Source organism: Lemur catta, chromosome 1 (genome assembly GCF_020740605.2).
Source record: "Lemur catta isolate mLemCat1 chromosome 1, mLemCat1.pri, whole genome shotgun sequence".
Classification (NCBI taxonomy): domain Eukaryota; kingdom Metazoa; phylum Chordata; class Mammalia; order Primates; family Lemuridae; genus Lemur; species Lemur catta.
Window position 1 is genome coordinate 59,587,261 of NC_059128.1, and position 16,379 is coordinate 59,603,639.

General features: G+C 34.1%; 1 protein-coding gene across 4 annotated transcripts in view; it reads left to right on the forward strand.

Moving 5' to 3' along the window:
* Positions 1–13,630, forward strand: part of STRN3 (striatin 3) — a 106,480-nt gene extending 92,850 nt beyond the window's left edge. For 3 of the 4 annotated variants that reach the window (XM_045569241.1, XM_045569249.1, XM_045569268.1), the window contains 5 exons: positions 1,222–1,389; positions 2,787–2,927; positions 6,128–6,235; positions 11,815–11,901; positions 11,983–13,630. In XM_045569241.1, coding sequence (XP_045425197.1) covers positions 1,222–1,389; positions 2,787–2,927; positions 6,128–6,235; positions 11,815–11,901; positions 11,983–12,152 — 674 coding nt within the window. In that variant the 3' untranslated portion in view covers positions 12,153–13,630. Of the gene's footprint in view, positions 1–1,221; positions 1,390–2,786; positions 2,928–6,127; positions 6,236–7,473; positions 7,581–11,814; positions 11,902–11,982 lie in introns of those variants that run through there. The other variant, XM_045569260.1, reaches the window with a different exon arrangement.
* The last annotated feature ends 2,749 nt before the right edge of the window (positions 13,631–16,379 follow it).

The window sequence follows — 16,379 nt, forward strand, 5'->3', positions numbered from 1 at the left end:
TAGCAAGGGTTGTTTTGGTGTGGTAATGGTATCAGAAACCACATTGGATTGATTTGAAGAGGAAACAGAAGGTAAAAAGCATGTTTACTCAATGTGTTTTTCTACTGCTTGGCAGAGGGTGGTGGAGTAGGTTTAATGGAGATTTTTTTTGTTCAAGTTGAGAGATTCTGGGACGTACATATGAGAAACAATAAACATGAAAGCAAGTTAGTTGAATGGAATTCACAATATATCTGATGGGAATTAGCCTTTGATATCTATAGAAGGACAAATTCCTTACTTGTATCTGGAAGCTAGGAGAAGATGGCTTTAGTGATTTATAGATTGGGTGGCAAGAAGATGGGGGAAGGGTTCCTATTTGAATGCTGTATTTTCTCACTGAAGTATGAGGCATAATCATTCGTAAGGAAGGGAGGTTGGAAACGGAATAGTGGAGAGGCTAAGAAATACTCAGTGGAAGTGGGAGGTGTTTACTAGAAAAACAAGATTGTCAGACAAATGCTCCATGTTGTTAGCTATCACACGTCCATCAGTTGATAAATGGACAAATAAAATGTGGTATGCCCATATAATGGAATATTGGCACTAAAAAGAAATGGAGTGCTGATGAATGCTACAACATGGATAAACCTTAAAAATGTCATGCTAAGTGAAGGCAGCCAGTCACAGAAGGCCACTTACTGTATGATTTCATTTATATAAAATTTTCAGAATACCCTGAATCAAGGATCAGAGACAAAAACAAAAAATAAATGTTCAGAATAAACGTATCTATAGAGACAGAATAGATTGGTGAGTGTTTGCCTAGAGCTGTGGAAGGGTAGGGAAGAAGAATTGGGAGGAAGGTGGCTAATGAGTGATGAAAGTGTCCTGAAATTGATTGTGGCGATGTTTGTACAACTCTGCAAACATACTAAAAAACCATTGAATTGTTCACTTTAAATTAGTGATTTGTATGGTGTGTAAATTATATTAATATCTATATCTTAATAAAGTTTTTAAAAAATATATCTGTTCCTTATAGAAAATTATGAAAATACAGGAAAGTATTAGATGGAAGGATAAAAATAGGCCCAGCACTTAGAAGTAGCCACTGTGTCCATTTTGGTTTATCTTGTTGTGGCCTTTATGTGTGTTCTTTATACTTAATATATGGTAATTTATCTTTATGTACTAAAGCATTTCCTTTAGCTAATTTTTTGTTTGTTTGTTTCTTCCCAGAGCCAAATGTTCTAGCTGGCACTTTAGTTGCTCATACAGATGCAGTCTGGGGTCTTGCTTATAGTGGCATAAAAAATCAATTACTGTCTTGTTCAGCAGATGGCACTGTTAGGTTATGGAATCCACAAGAAAAATTGCCATGTATTTGCACTTACAATGGAGACAAAAGTAAGTAAATTTTGCTTCTAATAAGAAAAGCTAATTTTTTTTTAATTTGGAAGATAAAAAGGACAAAGTAATTGATTTATTTCTTTAGTACTCCAAAGAGATATATTGAAAGAATTTTATAAAACTTGTGATACTCTTTTTATTCCTAGTCATTTTTTATTTGTAGTGCTTTGCAGCTGTATTCTGTAGCTTGGTGCTTTTTGACCTTTTTCATGTTCCATTTAAAAAAATACAACAATTTGTATGTAACAGTGGGGTAGACAAACGAGGGTACTCAGGGACAACAAAAGGCACTCTACCTGCTCCAGGTGACTACTCACAAAGACTGAAAGGATTATAGTCTCAAGCATACATGCAAACCATGTATGGTTTTTCTGAGCAGACTAGTTGGGTAATCCAGCCATAATCATTGAAATAGCACCCTTATCTGGGAAGTACGGATTGGGTTACTTTCATTATATCACATATTTTCCTATCAAAGAAGGCTTTAACCAGTATACCTTTTTAAGGTGTGTGTGTGTGTGTGTGTGTGTGTGTGTGTGTGTGTGTGTGTGTGTGTGTGTGTGTGTGTGTGTGTGTGTAGCTATATACTGTCCTATTATTCTTACTTTCCAAGTCATTTATTTTTTAATCAGACCTTTTATTTGTATTAAAAATATGTATTGTGTTCATATATTTTAGTTGAATAGTAAATGCTTAATTTTGTGTCTTTTTTAGACAACTTAGTCATTCTGCTAATTTTTCAATTACCCAAATTTTAGAGGTAAAAATTCATTTAGGTACTTGTTTCTTACTTCATCCAGATAATTAATTGCTTGGCTCTAGGCTTCATCTAATTGTGCATTGATCTGGCTGGTTGAATTTAATCTAATATATTAAAGAGAGAAATTTCTGCTCAGGCCACTTTAGGGGAGGTAGTGCTACATCAGGGGATTCTAGAGTCCAAGCTTCATTTTCATAGATCCAAAAATTTGACTTGTATTAGCTACTTGATAAGACTTACAGATGTCTGATAGGTTAACAGTTTCCCAAAATAATGATGTGAGAATGCTAATTTATCATTTTACAGTAAGAACTATAATTGGCAAGTGGGCCGAAAGACTGACCTAGGATTTTTTTCTCTGTTAGAACAAAATACAGAGAACAAACAACTTTTGCATGTATCTACTCTTACTTTAAGACCTCTCTAGTTATGTTTTTTTTATGATGTTAAATAGAATGTTACAAATAAAACCTTTTTAAATAATTTAAGAAAGTTTGTTTCTTATCTCACCATCCTGACACAGTTGTGTCCTTTTTCATTGTTAACATTATTTTAAGAACATTTGAATTCCGTCTTATTAGAAAAGGGGAGAATTACCGTTGTTTACACTGTTATCTCTTTGGGCTACTTTTAGAACATGGAATACCTACATCGGTTGACTTTATAGGCTGTGATCCAGCTCATATGGTGACCTCTTTCAACACTGGTAGTGCAGTAATTTATGATTTAGAAACATCACAGTCATTGGTGATGCTCTCCTCACAGATAGATTCTGGTAAGTTTCATGAGTTCCTTTTAAATCTTAAAAAGGATTATTATACAATGCATGTTGATCTTTTAGCTAATTTTGTATTTTGACTATTTACATTTAGGATGGCAAAATAATTAGTTTCATTATGTTACAGTTGTACTTGTTTACATTATTTCTGCTGTTTCCTTAAATTATGCTTAAAAGTGTGGGGGTGGGTATATGGGGAAAGAGGAGTGAAGAGAACAATGTGAAGGTGAAAGCAAAGGAAATAATTAAAAACTTTTTATGGGAACTCTTGTGAAAGTAGAGAAAATAATATAATGAACCTGATGTATTCTTCATTCAGCTTCAGTAATTATCTATAAATGCCCAGGACTATAAATGTTGATATGTGGTATATGTTTTACAGTTTACTTAAATAGGGATCCAAATAAGATCCATGCATTATGATTGGTTAGTAGGTCTTTCAGATCTCTTTTCATCCATAGATTCCCCCTCCATCTCTTTTATTTTTCTTGCTTTTTATTTTTATGGAAGAAATTGGCTAGTTTGACTTAAATTTCCCACAGTCTGGATTTTGCTGCTTGCATCCTTGTGGTGTCATTTAATGTGCTCCTCTATTTCCTGTGAATTGATTATAGATCTAGAGGCTTATTCAAATTCAGGTTCAACATTTTTCTTCCTTTTTAAATATCTGAATGTTTTTGGCAAGACTACATAGGTAATTTGTGAATTTTTACCAGAAGTAAATATTGTCTGGTTGCTTATTTTTTTGTGATTTTTTTTTTTTTCTTTCTTTTTGAAACAGAGTCTTGCTCTGTTGCCCCAGGTAAAATGTGGTGGCTTAATCTTAGCTCACTGCAACCTCTGACTCCTGGCCTCAGGTGATCTTCCTGCCTCAGCCTTCTGACTAGCTGGTACTACAGGCGTGCGCCATCATGCTTGGCCATGATGTTTTCAGTCTTGATCAATGTCTGGGTCCATTAATTCATTTACTGTTGAAAAATGATTTTCTAATTCTATCGGTCCTCCTTCATTCATTAGCTAGAATGTTTCTATAAAAAAGACCATCCTTGTCAATAATTTGATTACCTTGGAGTTAGTGTTTGTTAGGGTAAGGCAAGGTAAATGATTGATTTTTCCCCCCTTTAATTTACCAGTTTTCAAAATAATGAAGTGGTTCACTAGTATCCTCCAAAGATAACCAGTGAGTCTTTTGAGTGTTTTTGGTATCATCATAATCTCTCGTGGATATAAATGTATTTCAGTTTATTGCAGGTATTATCTTTATTTCTGCTCAGATTGTCTCATTTTGGCCAGTGGGGCTTATTCAGGTTGGCTCCTGAGTCCTTTTGATAAGACCATGGTAGTTGTTGATAGCTTTCATGCTTTCTGATATGACAAGAGGCTCTGAACTCATCTTGTTCATTTTGTGCCCCAGATCTGAAATCAGCTATTTGTTTAAGGAATTGTGGTTTCTTTTAGTGGGAAATGGCATTTAGATACAGTAATCTGGAAGCTAGCGTATTGGGTTGTTCCTCACTGGTCTTCATGGCTCCTGGGTCATTCATTGTTTTTCAGTGGACAGAGCTAGGAAATAATGCATTTTTTTAAAGTAAAATATTTCAAATTCAGATTTATCTTGGTTCTCAAAAAAAATCATCATTGTCCCTTACTTGATTTATCCTACAGTATACACATAGTCATTTCAGTAATAAAATCACCAGCAAAAGTTGAATTATTGAAAACGGTTTAGACTTAGGGTATATTTAGGGTTTATACTTAAGGTTCATTGCTTTGTGTTTATGCCACCAGTTGGATATATAATTAAGTTCATTTGTTTAATTTTACTTTTGATTTTTTTTTAGTGATTTCTTTTTTAAAAACAATTGTTTCGTAATTATATAAAATATTTTCATGATACCAGGGTCAAATCTCAAACCAAAATTATCTTCAAATTACCTTTCCTAGTGTTTCCTCAACCCTATTCTTTCTTCCCACATAGGTTATAAATAAATAAATATACTTTTTATGTGTTTAAGCTTAGTATATGAGAGTTTTTGTAGCATAAAGAATGATTGATCTAAAGTGTATTAATGTTGATGATCTTTTTCACATTTGTTTTGATCTCTCCCTGTTCACCCTCATCTCTGATTTAATCAAAATTAGCCAGCCTGAGCAAGAGCGAGACCCCGTCTCTATTAAAAATAGAAATTATCTGGACAGCTAGAAATATGTAGAAAAAATTAGCCAGGCATGGTGGCACATGCCTATAGTCCCAGCTACTCAGGAGGCTGAGGCAGTAGGATTGCTTGAGCCTAGGAGTTTGAGGTTGCTGTGAGCTAGGCTGACGCCACAGCACTCTAGCCTGGGCAGAGCGAAGACTCTGTCTCAAAAAAAGAAAAAAAAAAAAAAATTAAGAGCTTGCTAGTAAAGAAAAAAATCTCATCTCTAAAGAGTATTAATTATAGTTCTTTGCTTTTTTGTCAGTGCGGGTAGGATGAGGGTTGTTCCTTGCAAACATCTGATTAGCACTTAAGAATTTTTTCTTCTTTAAATGCTTATAGTTTTTATGAGCTATTAGAAGTAATAATTATTGCGAGTCTTTTAAAATTCTAAACTACACATCTTAAAGGTCTTCATTAAAACATTTCTGGCTGGGTGCAGTGGCTCAGGCCTGTAATCCTGGCACTCTGGGAGGTCGAGACAGGCGTATCGTTTGAGCTCAGGAGTTCAAGACCAGCCTGAGCAAGAGCGAGACCCTGGCTTTACTAAAAAAATAGAAAGAAATTAGCTGGACAACTAAAAATATAGAGAAAAAATTAGCTGGACATGGTGGTGGATGCCTGTAGTCTCAGCTACTCAGGAGGCTGAGGCAGTAGGATCACTTGAGCCCAGGGGTTTCAGGTTACTGTGAGCTTACACCACGGCACTCTAGCTGGGGCAACAGAGTGAGACTCTGTCTCAAAAAAAAAAAAAAAAAAAGCCACTTCTAATTTTTTCTAAATTCGAGCCTAGTACCATACATACTATGGGACATGATAAATTGTGTATTTTTAAAAAAAAAACAGATCTCCTTAGAACCTTTGGTTCTCAGACTTTTTGTTTTATGCAAAAGCTTATAGTTTTTAATGATTCTTACATTTTAGCAAGACTAAAAAGGCCGTCATCCAATTTCTAATTGAAGGTTTGAATTTAATGTATTGTTTGTCTTTATTTTTCAGGTTTACAATCCAATACTCACATTAACAGAGTAGTAAGTCATCCCACACTTCCTGTTACAATAACTGCTCATGAAGATAGACACATCAAATTTTTTGACAATAAAACGGGTAAGCAAATTGTCTTCTTTTCATATTAACAATACTGTAAAATTTGATATGATCAAAATGCTATTCTTTTATATAAAGTATGTTGAGTTTTTGGCTATGAAATTGCCAAGTTAAACCATGTTAACTCAGATTTTTGCTTATTGTAGCACACTTAACAATGTATGTTAAGTTTTATCCTTAACTATACATAATACTTTGCTTACCTATTATATTTTCTTCATGTCATGTTAGTTAAATATGAAGCCTCCCATTTGAAATTTTTTCCTTCATATTCTATATGAATAAATAAAGCAGAAGAGGTCTCTTTCTGGTGTTTGGCATTTCAAATATTTTCTTAAAACTATTTTTCAGGCCGGGCGTGGTGGCTCATGCCTGTAATCCTAGCACTCTGGGAGGCCGAGGCGGGTGGATTGTTTGAGCTCAGGAGTTCGAGACCAGTCTGAGCAAGAGCGAGACCCCGTCTCTACTAAAAATAGAAAGGAATTATCTGGACAACTAAAAATATATAGAAAAAATTAGCCGGGCATGGTGGCGCATGCCTGTAGTCCCAGCTACTCGGGAGGCTGAGGCAGAAAGATTGCTTGAGCCCAGGAATTTGAAGTTGCTGTGAGCTAGGCTGATGCCACGGCACTCTAGCCCAGGCAACAGAGTGAGATTCTGTCTCAAAAAACAAACAAACAAACAAACAAAAAAAACTATTTTTCAGTGGATCAAATGATAGTATGGTGTACATATGATGACATTGTTTATTGTCATCATCCCTGTATTTCTTGTGGTAAGGAAATATATTGGCTGTGTTTAAGTCAAATCAAATTTTAATTTAGCCATAGGTTGTGCTATTTTGGTTTTTTGGGGGTCCTCTTTATCCGTCGTTATGTAGACTTCTATATAAAATAATTGCTTGCTCTCTTTCAGGAAAGGTCTGACCCCTAGAAAGTAGCCACTTTGAGAAGAAGCTGAAACAGTCAGGGTTTTGAGCTATTAAAGGGCTTCCAAATAAGAAACTTAAATGTTAATCGCAACATGATTACATGGCAACAAATTATCAAGTAAGACAGCAAACTAGAATTACAGGTCTCTCTTTGAAGGTTATCTAGGACATGGCAATGAGTTTTAGTTTTTAGAGTCTTACATTAAGATACTTTTGTTCAAATAACACTTTCATAGACAGATTCCTTTTAACTCAATAGACCAAATTGGGAACAGAATGAATATTCACAGGTCTACCTATTGCACAGGAAATAAGATTCACATTCATGTGGATGTTCTCAACACCTTATCAAATCAATCCTTTGAACCATTTTTATGAAGCCTAAATGTCTTCCTCTGCTGCAAGAACAGAGAGGTAATTTCCTTTGTGTTTCTAAAAAGATTCTTTTTATTAATTATTAAAGATTTACATTTGTAGGGAGTGGTTCAGAAATTTTAGTAGTTGTATTCAAAGCAAAAGGTGACGCTGGGATGGTGGCTCACGCCTGTAATCCTAGCACTCTGGGAGGCCGAGGTGGGAGGACTGCTTGAACTCAGGAGTTCAAGACCGGCCTGAGGAAGAGCGAGATCCCATCTCTGCAAAAAATAGAAAAATTACTTGGGCATGGTGGCATGTGCCTATAATCCCAGCTGCTAGGGAGGCTGAGTTGGGAGAATGGCTTGAATCCAGGAGTTGGAGGTTATAGTAAGCTATAATGACACCACTGCACTGTAGCCTGGACAGCAGAGAGAGACTCTGTCTCAAAAAAAAAAAAAGCAAAAGGTGAGTCTACAGCACTATTTTACTAGCAGAAATCAAGCAAGTGGTCGGTGAGATTTTATTCAATAACAGAAATAAGGAGCATATGGTCTTTCAAATTGTCTTTAAATTCTACCAATTCTTTCTGTTAACTAGTCTAGTACCATTAATGTGAAGATCATTGAAGCAATAGGCTCCAAACAATGGAAAGATTCTTTCTAAATTGATATCTCTCTCTCTCTAACTCACACACACATACATACACTTTACTGAGTTTTACATTAAACTATGAATTGTCTTCAGATATGGCGTTTTCAAAGAAATCCTTCCTTGAAAATTAGTAACTCATTTAAATGTAGTAAACGTAGACCACCTCCATAACTGGTGTTGCTGGTTAGCAGAGTTTAATATTAATATAGTATTGTTTTATAAAATGAATAGTAAGTTTATTGGGTTTTTTGAATCTGAAACATGGAAATTGGTACTGTGAACTGGTTCAGTAAATATTTAAATGAGTAAATCATTTTAATAACAAAAACATTTAGCATTTTGTATTCTGTACTGTGCTGGATACTACCATGTGTAAGATCTGGTTCCTGCTGCAGTGTCTGGGGCTAACAGATATATATGTGTATGTAAGTATGTATATACACACAAAAGATGAGCCCTACTAGATAGAGCAGTCCTGATAGCTGTAGTGTGGGGGTTTGAGCTTTGTTTTAAGGAATGGTAAGTTTTTTTGTTTTTAAGTGAAGAAGAAGGCAGTAGGAAATTCCAGATTAGAGGTATTTTGAGCAGAGACACAGTGATAGGAACAGAAGTTTCTTATAGGGAAAGCCAAAGATAAGTTTGGAGAAGGAAACTAGAATCTACTAAGGAGGACTTTCTAGACCCAGGTTAAGAATCTTGGGCTTTGTTTATGATATATTCTGTGGGAACCACTAAAAATAGTTGAACAGGGGTTTGCAAACTGGTTTAGAAAGATTAATCAAGTCACACTTCTCACTATACAGTAGGTCTTTCACGTTAAGGGATTTAAAATTTTCAATTTCTACTCTTTATTCCAGAGAGATCTTCAGGGCCCATTGTTTTTAAAATTTTTGGTAGAAGCACAAATTTGAGCTGCCTGTACTGTTGCTGAAAGACTTAGGTAGTGAGTGACTGTAGGAGAGGTGTGGTACAAGTGAGGGATGTGCGGGAGTGAGAGAAAGAAGTTCCTGAAGCAGTTGTGGACTGATTCATCCAGCAAAATTTATTGAGTATCTACCATACACTTGGCACAGTTCTTGATACTTAGTGAACAAAAACAAAATGTCCTGTCCTCTTGGAGCTTACAGTTTGGTGGTATATTGTTTACTCTTTGTGAGACAGTGTTCTATTTGATTTACGTATGTTAACTCATTTGGTCTTTAACTCTATAAGGTAGATACAGTACTATATTATCCCCATTTTACACATGAAGTTAAAAGGCTTAAAGAATTTAAGTGAATTGTACAGTGTTATATAACAGATAAAAGTTGCTGGGTTGGGATTCAGACTGACACAGTTTGCATCCATAATTCACTTTTTTTTTAAACATCAGTCTTTATTTCCTTTCCATTTCATAGAAGCCCACAGTATCAGTTGGCCAATAAAAGGACTTAAGGGCCAGGAAGGGGAAATTGAGTGACTGCATGTGTCCACTCTTTATTCCCTTAGTTATGGGGGGAAAAAATTAGTCTTGGTGAGGAAGATGTTAGCAGAGGCATGGGGCCAAAATGAAATTGGTTAAATGTGAGAAGCTGCAGGTATATATTGATGAAGGAGGGGTCGTCGTTATTGGTAGGAATCAGAAGCTTTGTGATTTATGTGATCACCAGTGGAAGGCCCAACATCCAACTTGGTCCAGCATTGTACATCTTTATTCATGGTCCATCTGAAGGGATTACTCACATTTTGAAGTGATTTTGTAACTGTAGAGAAAAAGGGTTGACTCTGAATTGACTTAAGATATCAGAGTGAAGGTCTGTTTTAGTACACAGGCATGGAGGGTCAGAGTTAAGCTTGGAAAATTTTATCACCCTTAAAGAAATGTATAGATCTGGTGTTGGATAAAAGAAGTCTTTTGGTTTAAGACATGTTGATTTTAGGAGATAAATAGAGTCATTCTTGGGAGAGAAGTCAGAACCAGATCTGTGAGTTAAGACTTACTGTCATAAATTCAACATTTTCAGGGTAAAAAGTTAATGATGCTTGGTACTTAACCCCTAGTATTTTGAAATTATTGTCTTGGAGGGCAACCATTTTATACACTGGGTTCTTTTATATGAATGTTGAGAGGAGTGGGTTCTAGAATTGATAAATGAATTATGTTGTACTAAGCAATTAAAGACTGTATGCAGAATGATTTTTTCTGTTCCTCGGGCTAGCAGAGAAGAGTTTCTAAAATTATTGTTAATTAATCTTAGTATTAATGAGAAACAGACAAGTGTGTTTTGAAATAAGAGACTTTTTAAATTTTGTCCTCAACTGAGAAGTGTTTAGTGTTGCCAGAAAACGATAAGACTTTTTGTGGTTTTTTTGGAGTATGTTTTGCACATTTGATTATGTTGTGGTTTTGCATTCAGGTCAACAGCTATAGCCACATCACAAGTAATAAAAGTAGACCTCGTTCATGTCCCAGTGTAGAATGTCCTCAGGGGACCCAAAGCATGACAAATGATTATAGCTAGAATTTTTGTTGAAAGCCCCCATCTCTCATTAGAGGCATCCCAAGCATTTGAGTAATACTCATTGCTAAGTGAAAGGGAGTAAATTTTAAGTGTCAAGAATTGCCTTTTTATTCCCTTGTTAGATGAAGCAATTTATGATACTGCTTTCCATCCATCAAAAGCTTATTTTGCAGGATGCCCTTGCCCCACAGTATTTGTACAATACAATTTTATTCACAATTTGTTTTTTTAATTTCAATTTGCTGTTGAGTTCCACCTGCTTGCCAAGTCTTTAGTGAAGATACTCATTAAATCACATTTTCCAAGAGCAGTGTTTTTGTTTATATCTGGGGAAATCCAGAGTAATTTGATATATTAATAGTTCGGCCCCCTCGCCCTTTCTTATTTCAAATATATAAAGTGATTGACATTTCAAAGGATAAATGAACTTGATACTAGAATCTTTAGGTAGGAATATGTTTTCTGTGGATTTATTTATCATTCATTAACCCATGTATGTAAAATAATCTTAGGGTCTTTTAATGAGAGAGATTCTATTTTCATTTTAATTCCAGTTTACATGATCTCAAGCCTTTGATGAAACCATATTGTCACTGTGTTTTACAGTGTCTATCAGATACTCTCAAATTCACATAGATGTCTTTTTTAGGAGTAATTATCCAGAAAGTTCTGCATTCAAATTAAAATTCTTTTGAAAATATTACTATAGTGAGTGCATCTTGCAAACATTATATTAAGTGAAAGAAGCCAGACACAAAAATAATATATTGTATAAGTCCATTTATATGAAAAATCCAGACTAGGCCAATCTATAGACAGAACCGATCAGTGGTTGCCAGGGGCTTGGGTGAGAAGACAAATGAGGAGTGACTGTTGAATGGGTCCAAGTTTTCCTTTTGCAGTGATGAAAATGTTATGAACTAGGTAGTGGGGATGGTTGCACAACATTTTCAATGTTCTAAAAGCCTGGATTGTGCACTCTCAAAATGGTTAAAATGGTAAATTTTATGTTATGTCTATTTGACCACAATAAAAAAATGTTATAGCAATTGTCTATTTTATGTTGATAGTGTATTATAGTTTCTGATCTCTCAAGTTAGTATTTGTGAAAACTTAATCTTCTGTTATGTTTTATTTAGGTAAAATGATCCATTCTATGGTAGCTCATTTGGATGCTGTTACAAGTCTAGCAGTAGATCCTAATGGAATTTATTTGATGTCTGGAAGTAAGTCTGAACTTCCTGTACTTCCATAAGCTTTATAAAAGAATTGTTAACTCAGTAACAAGCTTTGTTCTTGTATTACAGGCCATGACTGTTCCATCAGATTGTGGAATTTAGACAGCAAGACATGTGTGCAAGAAATAACAGCTCATAGGAAGAAATTGGATGAATCAATTTATGATGTTGCTTTCCATCCATCAAAAGCATATATAGCCAGTGCAGGAGCTGATGCCCTTGCCAAAGTATTTGTATGAATCAACAAAAACTTGCATCATAACAAAAGGTTTTCTTGGACAGAAAGAGGGTCTGCATCACTGCCATCAAAAAGGTTACTGATATGACACTACATGTGATCTGCCTGGTGAAGGCTATTTGGGGCAGGCATAAATTGTTGGAAATCACATCTTAATGTCAGGCTCATTAATTTAACTGTAATTACTGTATTTTGTGGGACAAAAAAAAAGGACTCCAGTATTTGTGGCCTGTACTGGATATGAACTGAGCGTATGTCTGTTTTTTAGGTGTCTTTAAGCCAATGTGGAGTCTGATCTTACAAAAAGACTTTTTTTTGGACTCTGTGTGCTGCCTTAGGGTTAGGAATGTGGTGCTCTTGTTGGGGGAAGTGAGCTCCAAGAGTAGCTTTTTTTCATCTCTTAGTGATCTTCTGTTTATCAGTTGAATGACACAGATTCCCTTTTAAACTTATTTTGCTTTAAAAAAAAAAAAAGAAAATTTAACTTAAAATATTTTAGCATTAGTTGCACAAAATGTTTGGATAAAATTCTAGTTTTTATAAGTCTTTTTATATATTTAGCCTGTCACAACAGTGCTCAAGATTGTATTGAAGTTTTTCTGCATTATACAACCCTGAAACACAGAGATCTCACTGACCCACTGCCCTGTAACCACTTTCTTTCCTTCTTTTGCCTAATACAGCTCAGCTAAGTCCTTTCATAAAGATGCTAAATAACCTTCATCATCACATAAATGTCTTCATAAACCAAGGACTATTAAGAGTATTAAAATGAAACAGTGGGGTTTAGTACTCCAAATGAACTCTTAAAAAAGAAAAAAACTAATCTTGACATCCTATCACTATGTGATATTTTGTACATCTTACTGTATTTACAAGTTTATTTATCAAGGATTATCCATCTTGCTAATGGCCTATTATTTATTTCACTTTTGTTGGTCTTTATATCCTTTTATTAATGTGCTAAAGGAACCTGTATATCTATTTTGGAACTCTTTAAATAGTCTAAAATAGACTAAAAATGGAATATTTTATAGTTTAAGTTACAAACCAAGGTGGTTTCCCCCCCAAGATACATATCTTGGTTTACCATGATTCCAAACAAAACTAACTTGTTTAAAATATTTGGAGTAAAATTTTATTTGCATTACAAATAGGATACAAAAATAGTTGAATCAGGATACAGAAATCTGCTGTTGGACTAGTTATCCCTGTTTTATTTTTTTAGATGTGCTTAATTTTATGGTGTAACTGAAGATTTTGTTTGTGTAATGCATGATTAAGACAATAAAGTATTTTTTCTAGTCTTCCAAAAAACTTTTCTGATCAGTTTGCGAGTTTTGATGAGTTTTGTAAGGTTTTTGTTTTACAAACTATGAATCAGCAAATTTTTAAGATTGTACCACATAGCAAACGTACAGCTGTTGAAAAATAATGTATATAAAATGCATATAATAAATATTAAATTGTGTACCTGTATGTTACTGTTGGCTACATCATTTTGTGTTGAATAATAAAGTGCAATACTTTATTCTCCATAATTAAACTAGGAAATGGAGATGATTTCTCAGTGAGTCCTTCATTTTTATGCTGTTTAAACTTTGTACTGCTTATTGATATTCTAGTAAGATTGGAACAGTAACACTATAAAGAATGCCTTTCTAAATATTCACCCCATTTGGGGATTTTTTTAAAAAAATCTATTAAGTTAGGCAATTCAAAATAACCAAAAAAAAAAAAAAATACAGAGATGCTGTTTGAAAATAATTTTCTTAGACATCCTTTTACTTATTAAATCCAGTTTTCACTTAATGACAGTGTTTTTCCTATCTAGTCATACCTGTTTCCACAAAAAAACCAAGAAATAAACTGTATTGAATAATAAGTTTTCTGTATAAATAATAACCATAAATATCTTGAAACTTTTCTTCAACAAGGTAATATCCTTTTGCTTTGCAGAGAACTGCAAATGAAATGAGAGGGAAACACTATAAAACTTATGTGCAAAATTCAATTTGAATGCCTGTCAAAAAAATAATTGCACTGTATATGCATTAAGAAATTTTGTTATCTACCATAAAAATCCAAGTGGCAATTTTAATCATTGCTGATGAAATACTGAAACTTTTCAGAGCTTTAAAAAAAATTTTTTTTTGTTTTTCTGAACTGAACATTCAGTATGAACAAATTCAACTAATGAATAAATTTAAAAGGAGTACTTTTATCCTTTTCCGTTTTGAAATAATTTAAGAATAAGCTTTTCCAAAGCTAGTATTATTTTGGCAGCTATTCCAACCCAGTACATTACTGTTTAACTGAAATGTGGGTATTATTGCAATGCATAAACATTCACCTCATTTGGAATATATTAAAACTGACTTGAATCAAAATCAGTATATATGTTTATTTTTCTCTTATCTCCTTTGGTTGTATTTTCTCTATAATCATCTGGAAGAAACCAAAGGGATGCAAAAAGAATGTCATATTTTCATTTTATTTGTGTGCTTCCATTTGTGACTTAGGGAAATGAGGCAGATTAATTTACAAATAGTATTTTATACATAAGGTTTAAGCATATTTTTATATACAGACCATAATATGTTGACTTCTTTCCTCAATATTGAATCATATTCTGCCTTTTATTCATACTACTTTTCTCATTATTTCAAACTAGGTAACTTAAGTTATCCACTGAAAGTTATAAATGGGCTAGCATTTTTGAAATCTTGGCATGCCTGCTGAATCTGTATTGTAATACATCTTTTTTAAAATACTTTTTTACTCTATCTCACTTAACTCCTTAGCCTGATTGTTTACTTATAAAAATCATCAATAGTAACTTAAAGGTCTGATTTCTGCTCTCTTGCTGCTCTTTCCTGGTTACCTCAGATTCCTCAAAACTTTGTCCTGTATAAAGAAAAAAAAAACTATATTAAAAGGGCTAGTAACTGGAAGTTGGGTTTTCATTAAAGCTTACTTTTCCAAGGGGTGGTTCTCCTGAGCACTTGTACTGTATTTACTAGGGAAAGATCATGTTAAGTTAAACCCATTTTTGGTGTTTAATTAAAATTCTTGTTACGTGGTTGAATCATATTTGCAGCTTTTTATGAAGGAGGGGGAGAAGGGTAACTCCATCTTAACAAATTTTTATGTGGTAGCAAAGGCAATTCCAGTTCTGCCTCTGCTACACATCGTCCTTTTATTCCTTTTACACGGGCTACAAAATTGTTACACTCAAAAGATTTAGTAGAGTGTATTTTTCCAATCGGTTAACACCTTTTTCAGATCAGCTGGTTGTAAACAGTTTCAGACAGGATCAGTGTAGTTTGAAGGGAGGTGGGCTGCAGAGGTGGATGAGGGGAGGGATGGGACATGTCTTCAAGAGAAGACAGGCAAGATGGGATGATAGAGCACCTCTGTGGGGAGGGGCCTTGGTGAGCTAATCATGTAAGTCATATTAAGTTCTTATGTTCCCCTTTCTTAGAAACCAACTTCACAGCACATTTAAGTAAAAACTAATTGCAAAACATTTCTGTTGCAGCAGGTACTCAAAAGCATCTCATACAGTGTAACCTCGTAGTGGCTTTGTGTAATACCCAGAACAGTACGCATGTAATAGATAATTTAAGAAAAATACATATATGCTTGGCATTATTGCATGATTTATAAAATTGAGGTTAGTCTTTACACATGAATTAGTGAATACAGAATTTTTACCATATCCTTGGGAGAGACACTTGTAATAATAAAAGGTAGTTTACAGTAAGTCACTAGCCATTTTATTGTTTTTAAGTATTCAAACTACAATACTTTTTCCTGCAGTTATTTGAAATGTCTTTTTCTTTAAATGTTTATAGTATAAGAAGTGAAAACTTTGCCAGCTTAACATTTTTTTCAGTACTTAGTTGATTTTAGAGTATAAGCCAGATTATCTATACACATATAAAAGTAAGGACATAAATAGAAAAATACCAGGCAATCCTGTTATCTTGTTCAGTGTCATACTTTTAGTCATAAGTTATGAAAATACAATACAAAATAAGCTTGATACATGATGCCATGTCATCTGTACTTTTTAGTATGTGAAGTAATAGCTATTGTTGATGGGGTTTTAAAAAAACATCCACTTGGGCCAAAATATTTATATTGAACTATGTTAAAGAGCTGTTTTCCACTCAAGCTTTTCTTTTTATTATATAGTTAATATGGAATGATTAGAGAAGGAATG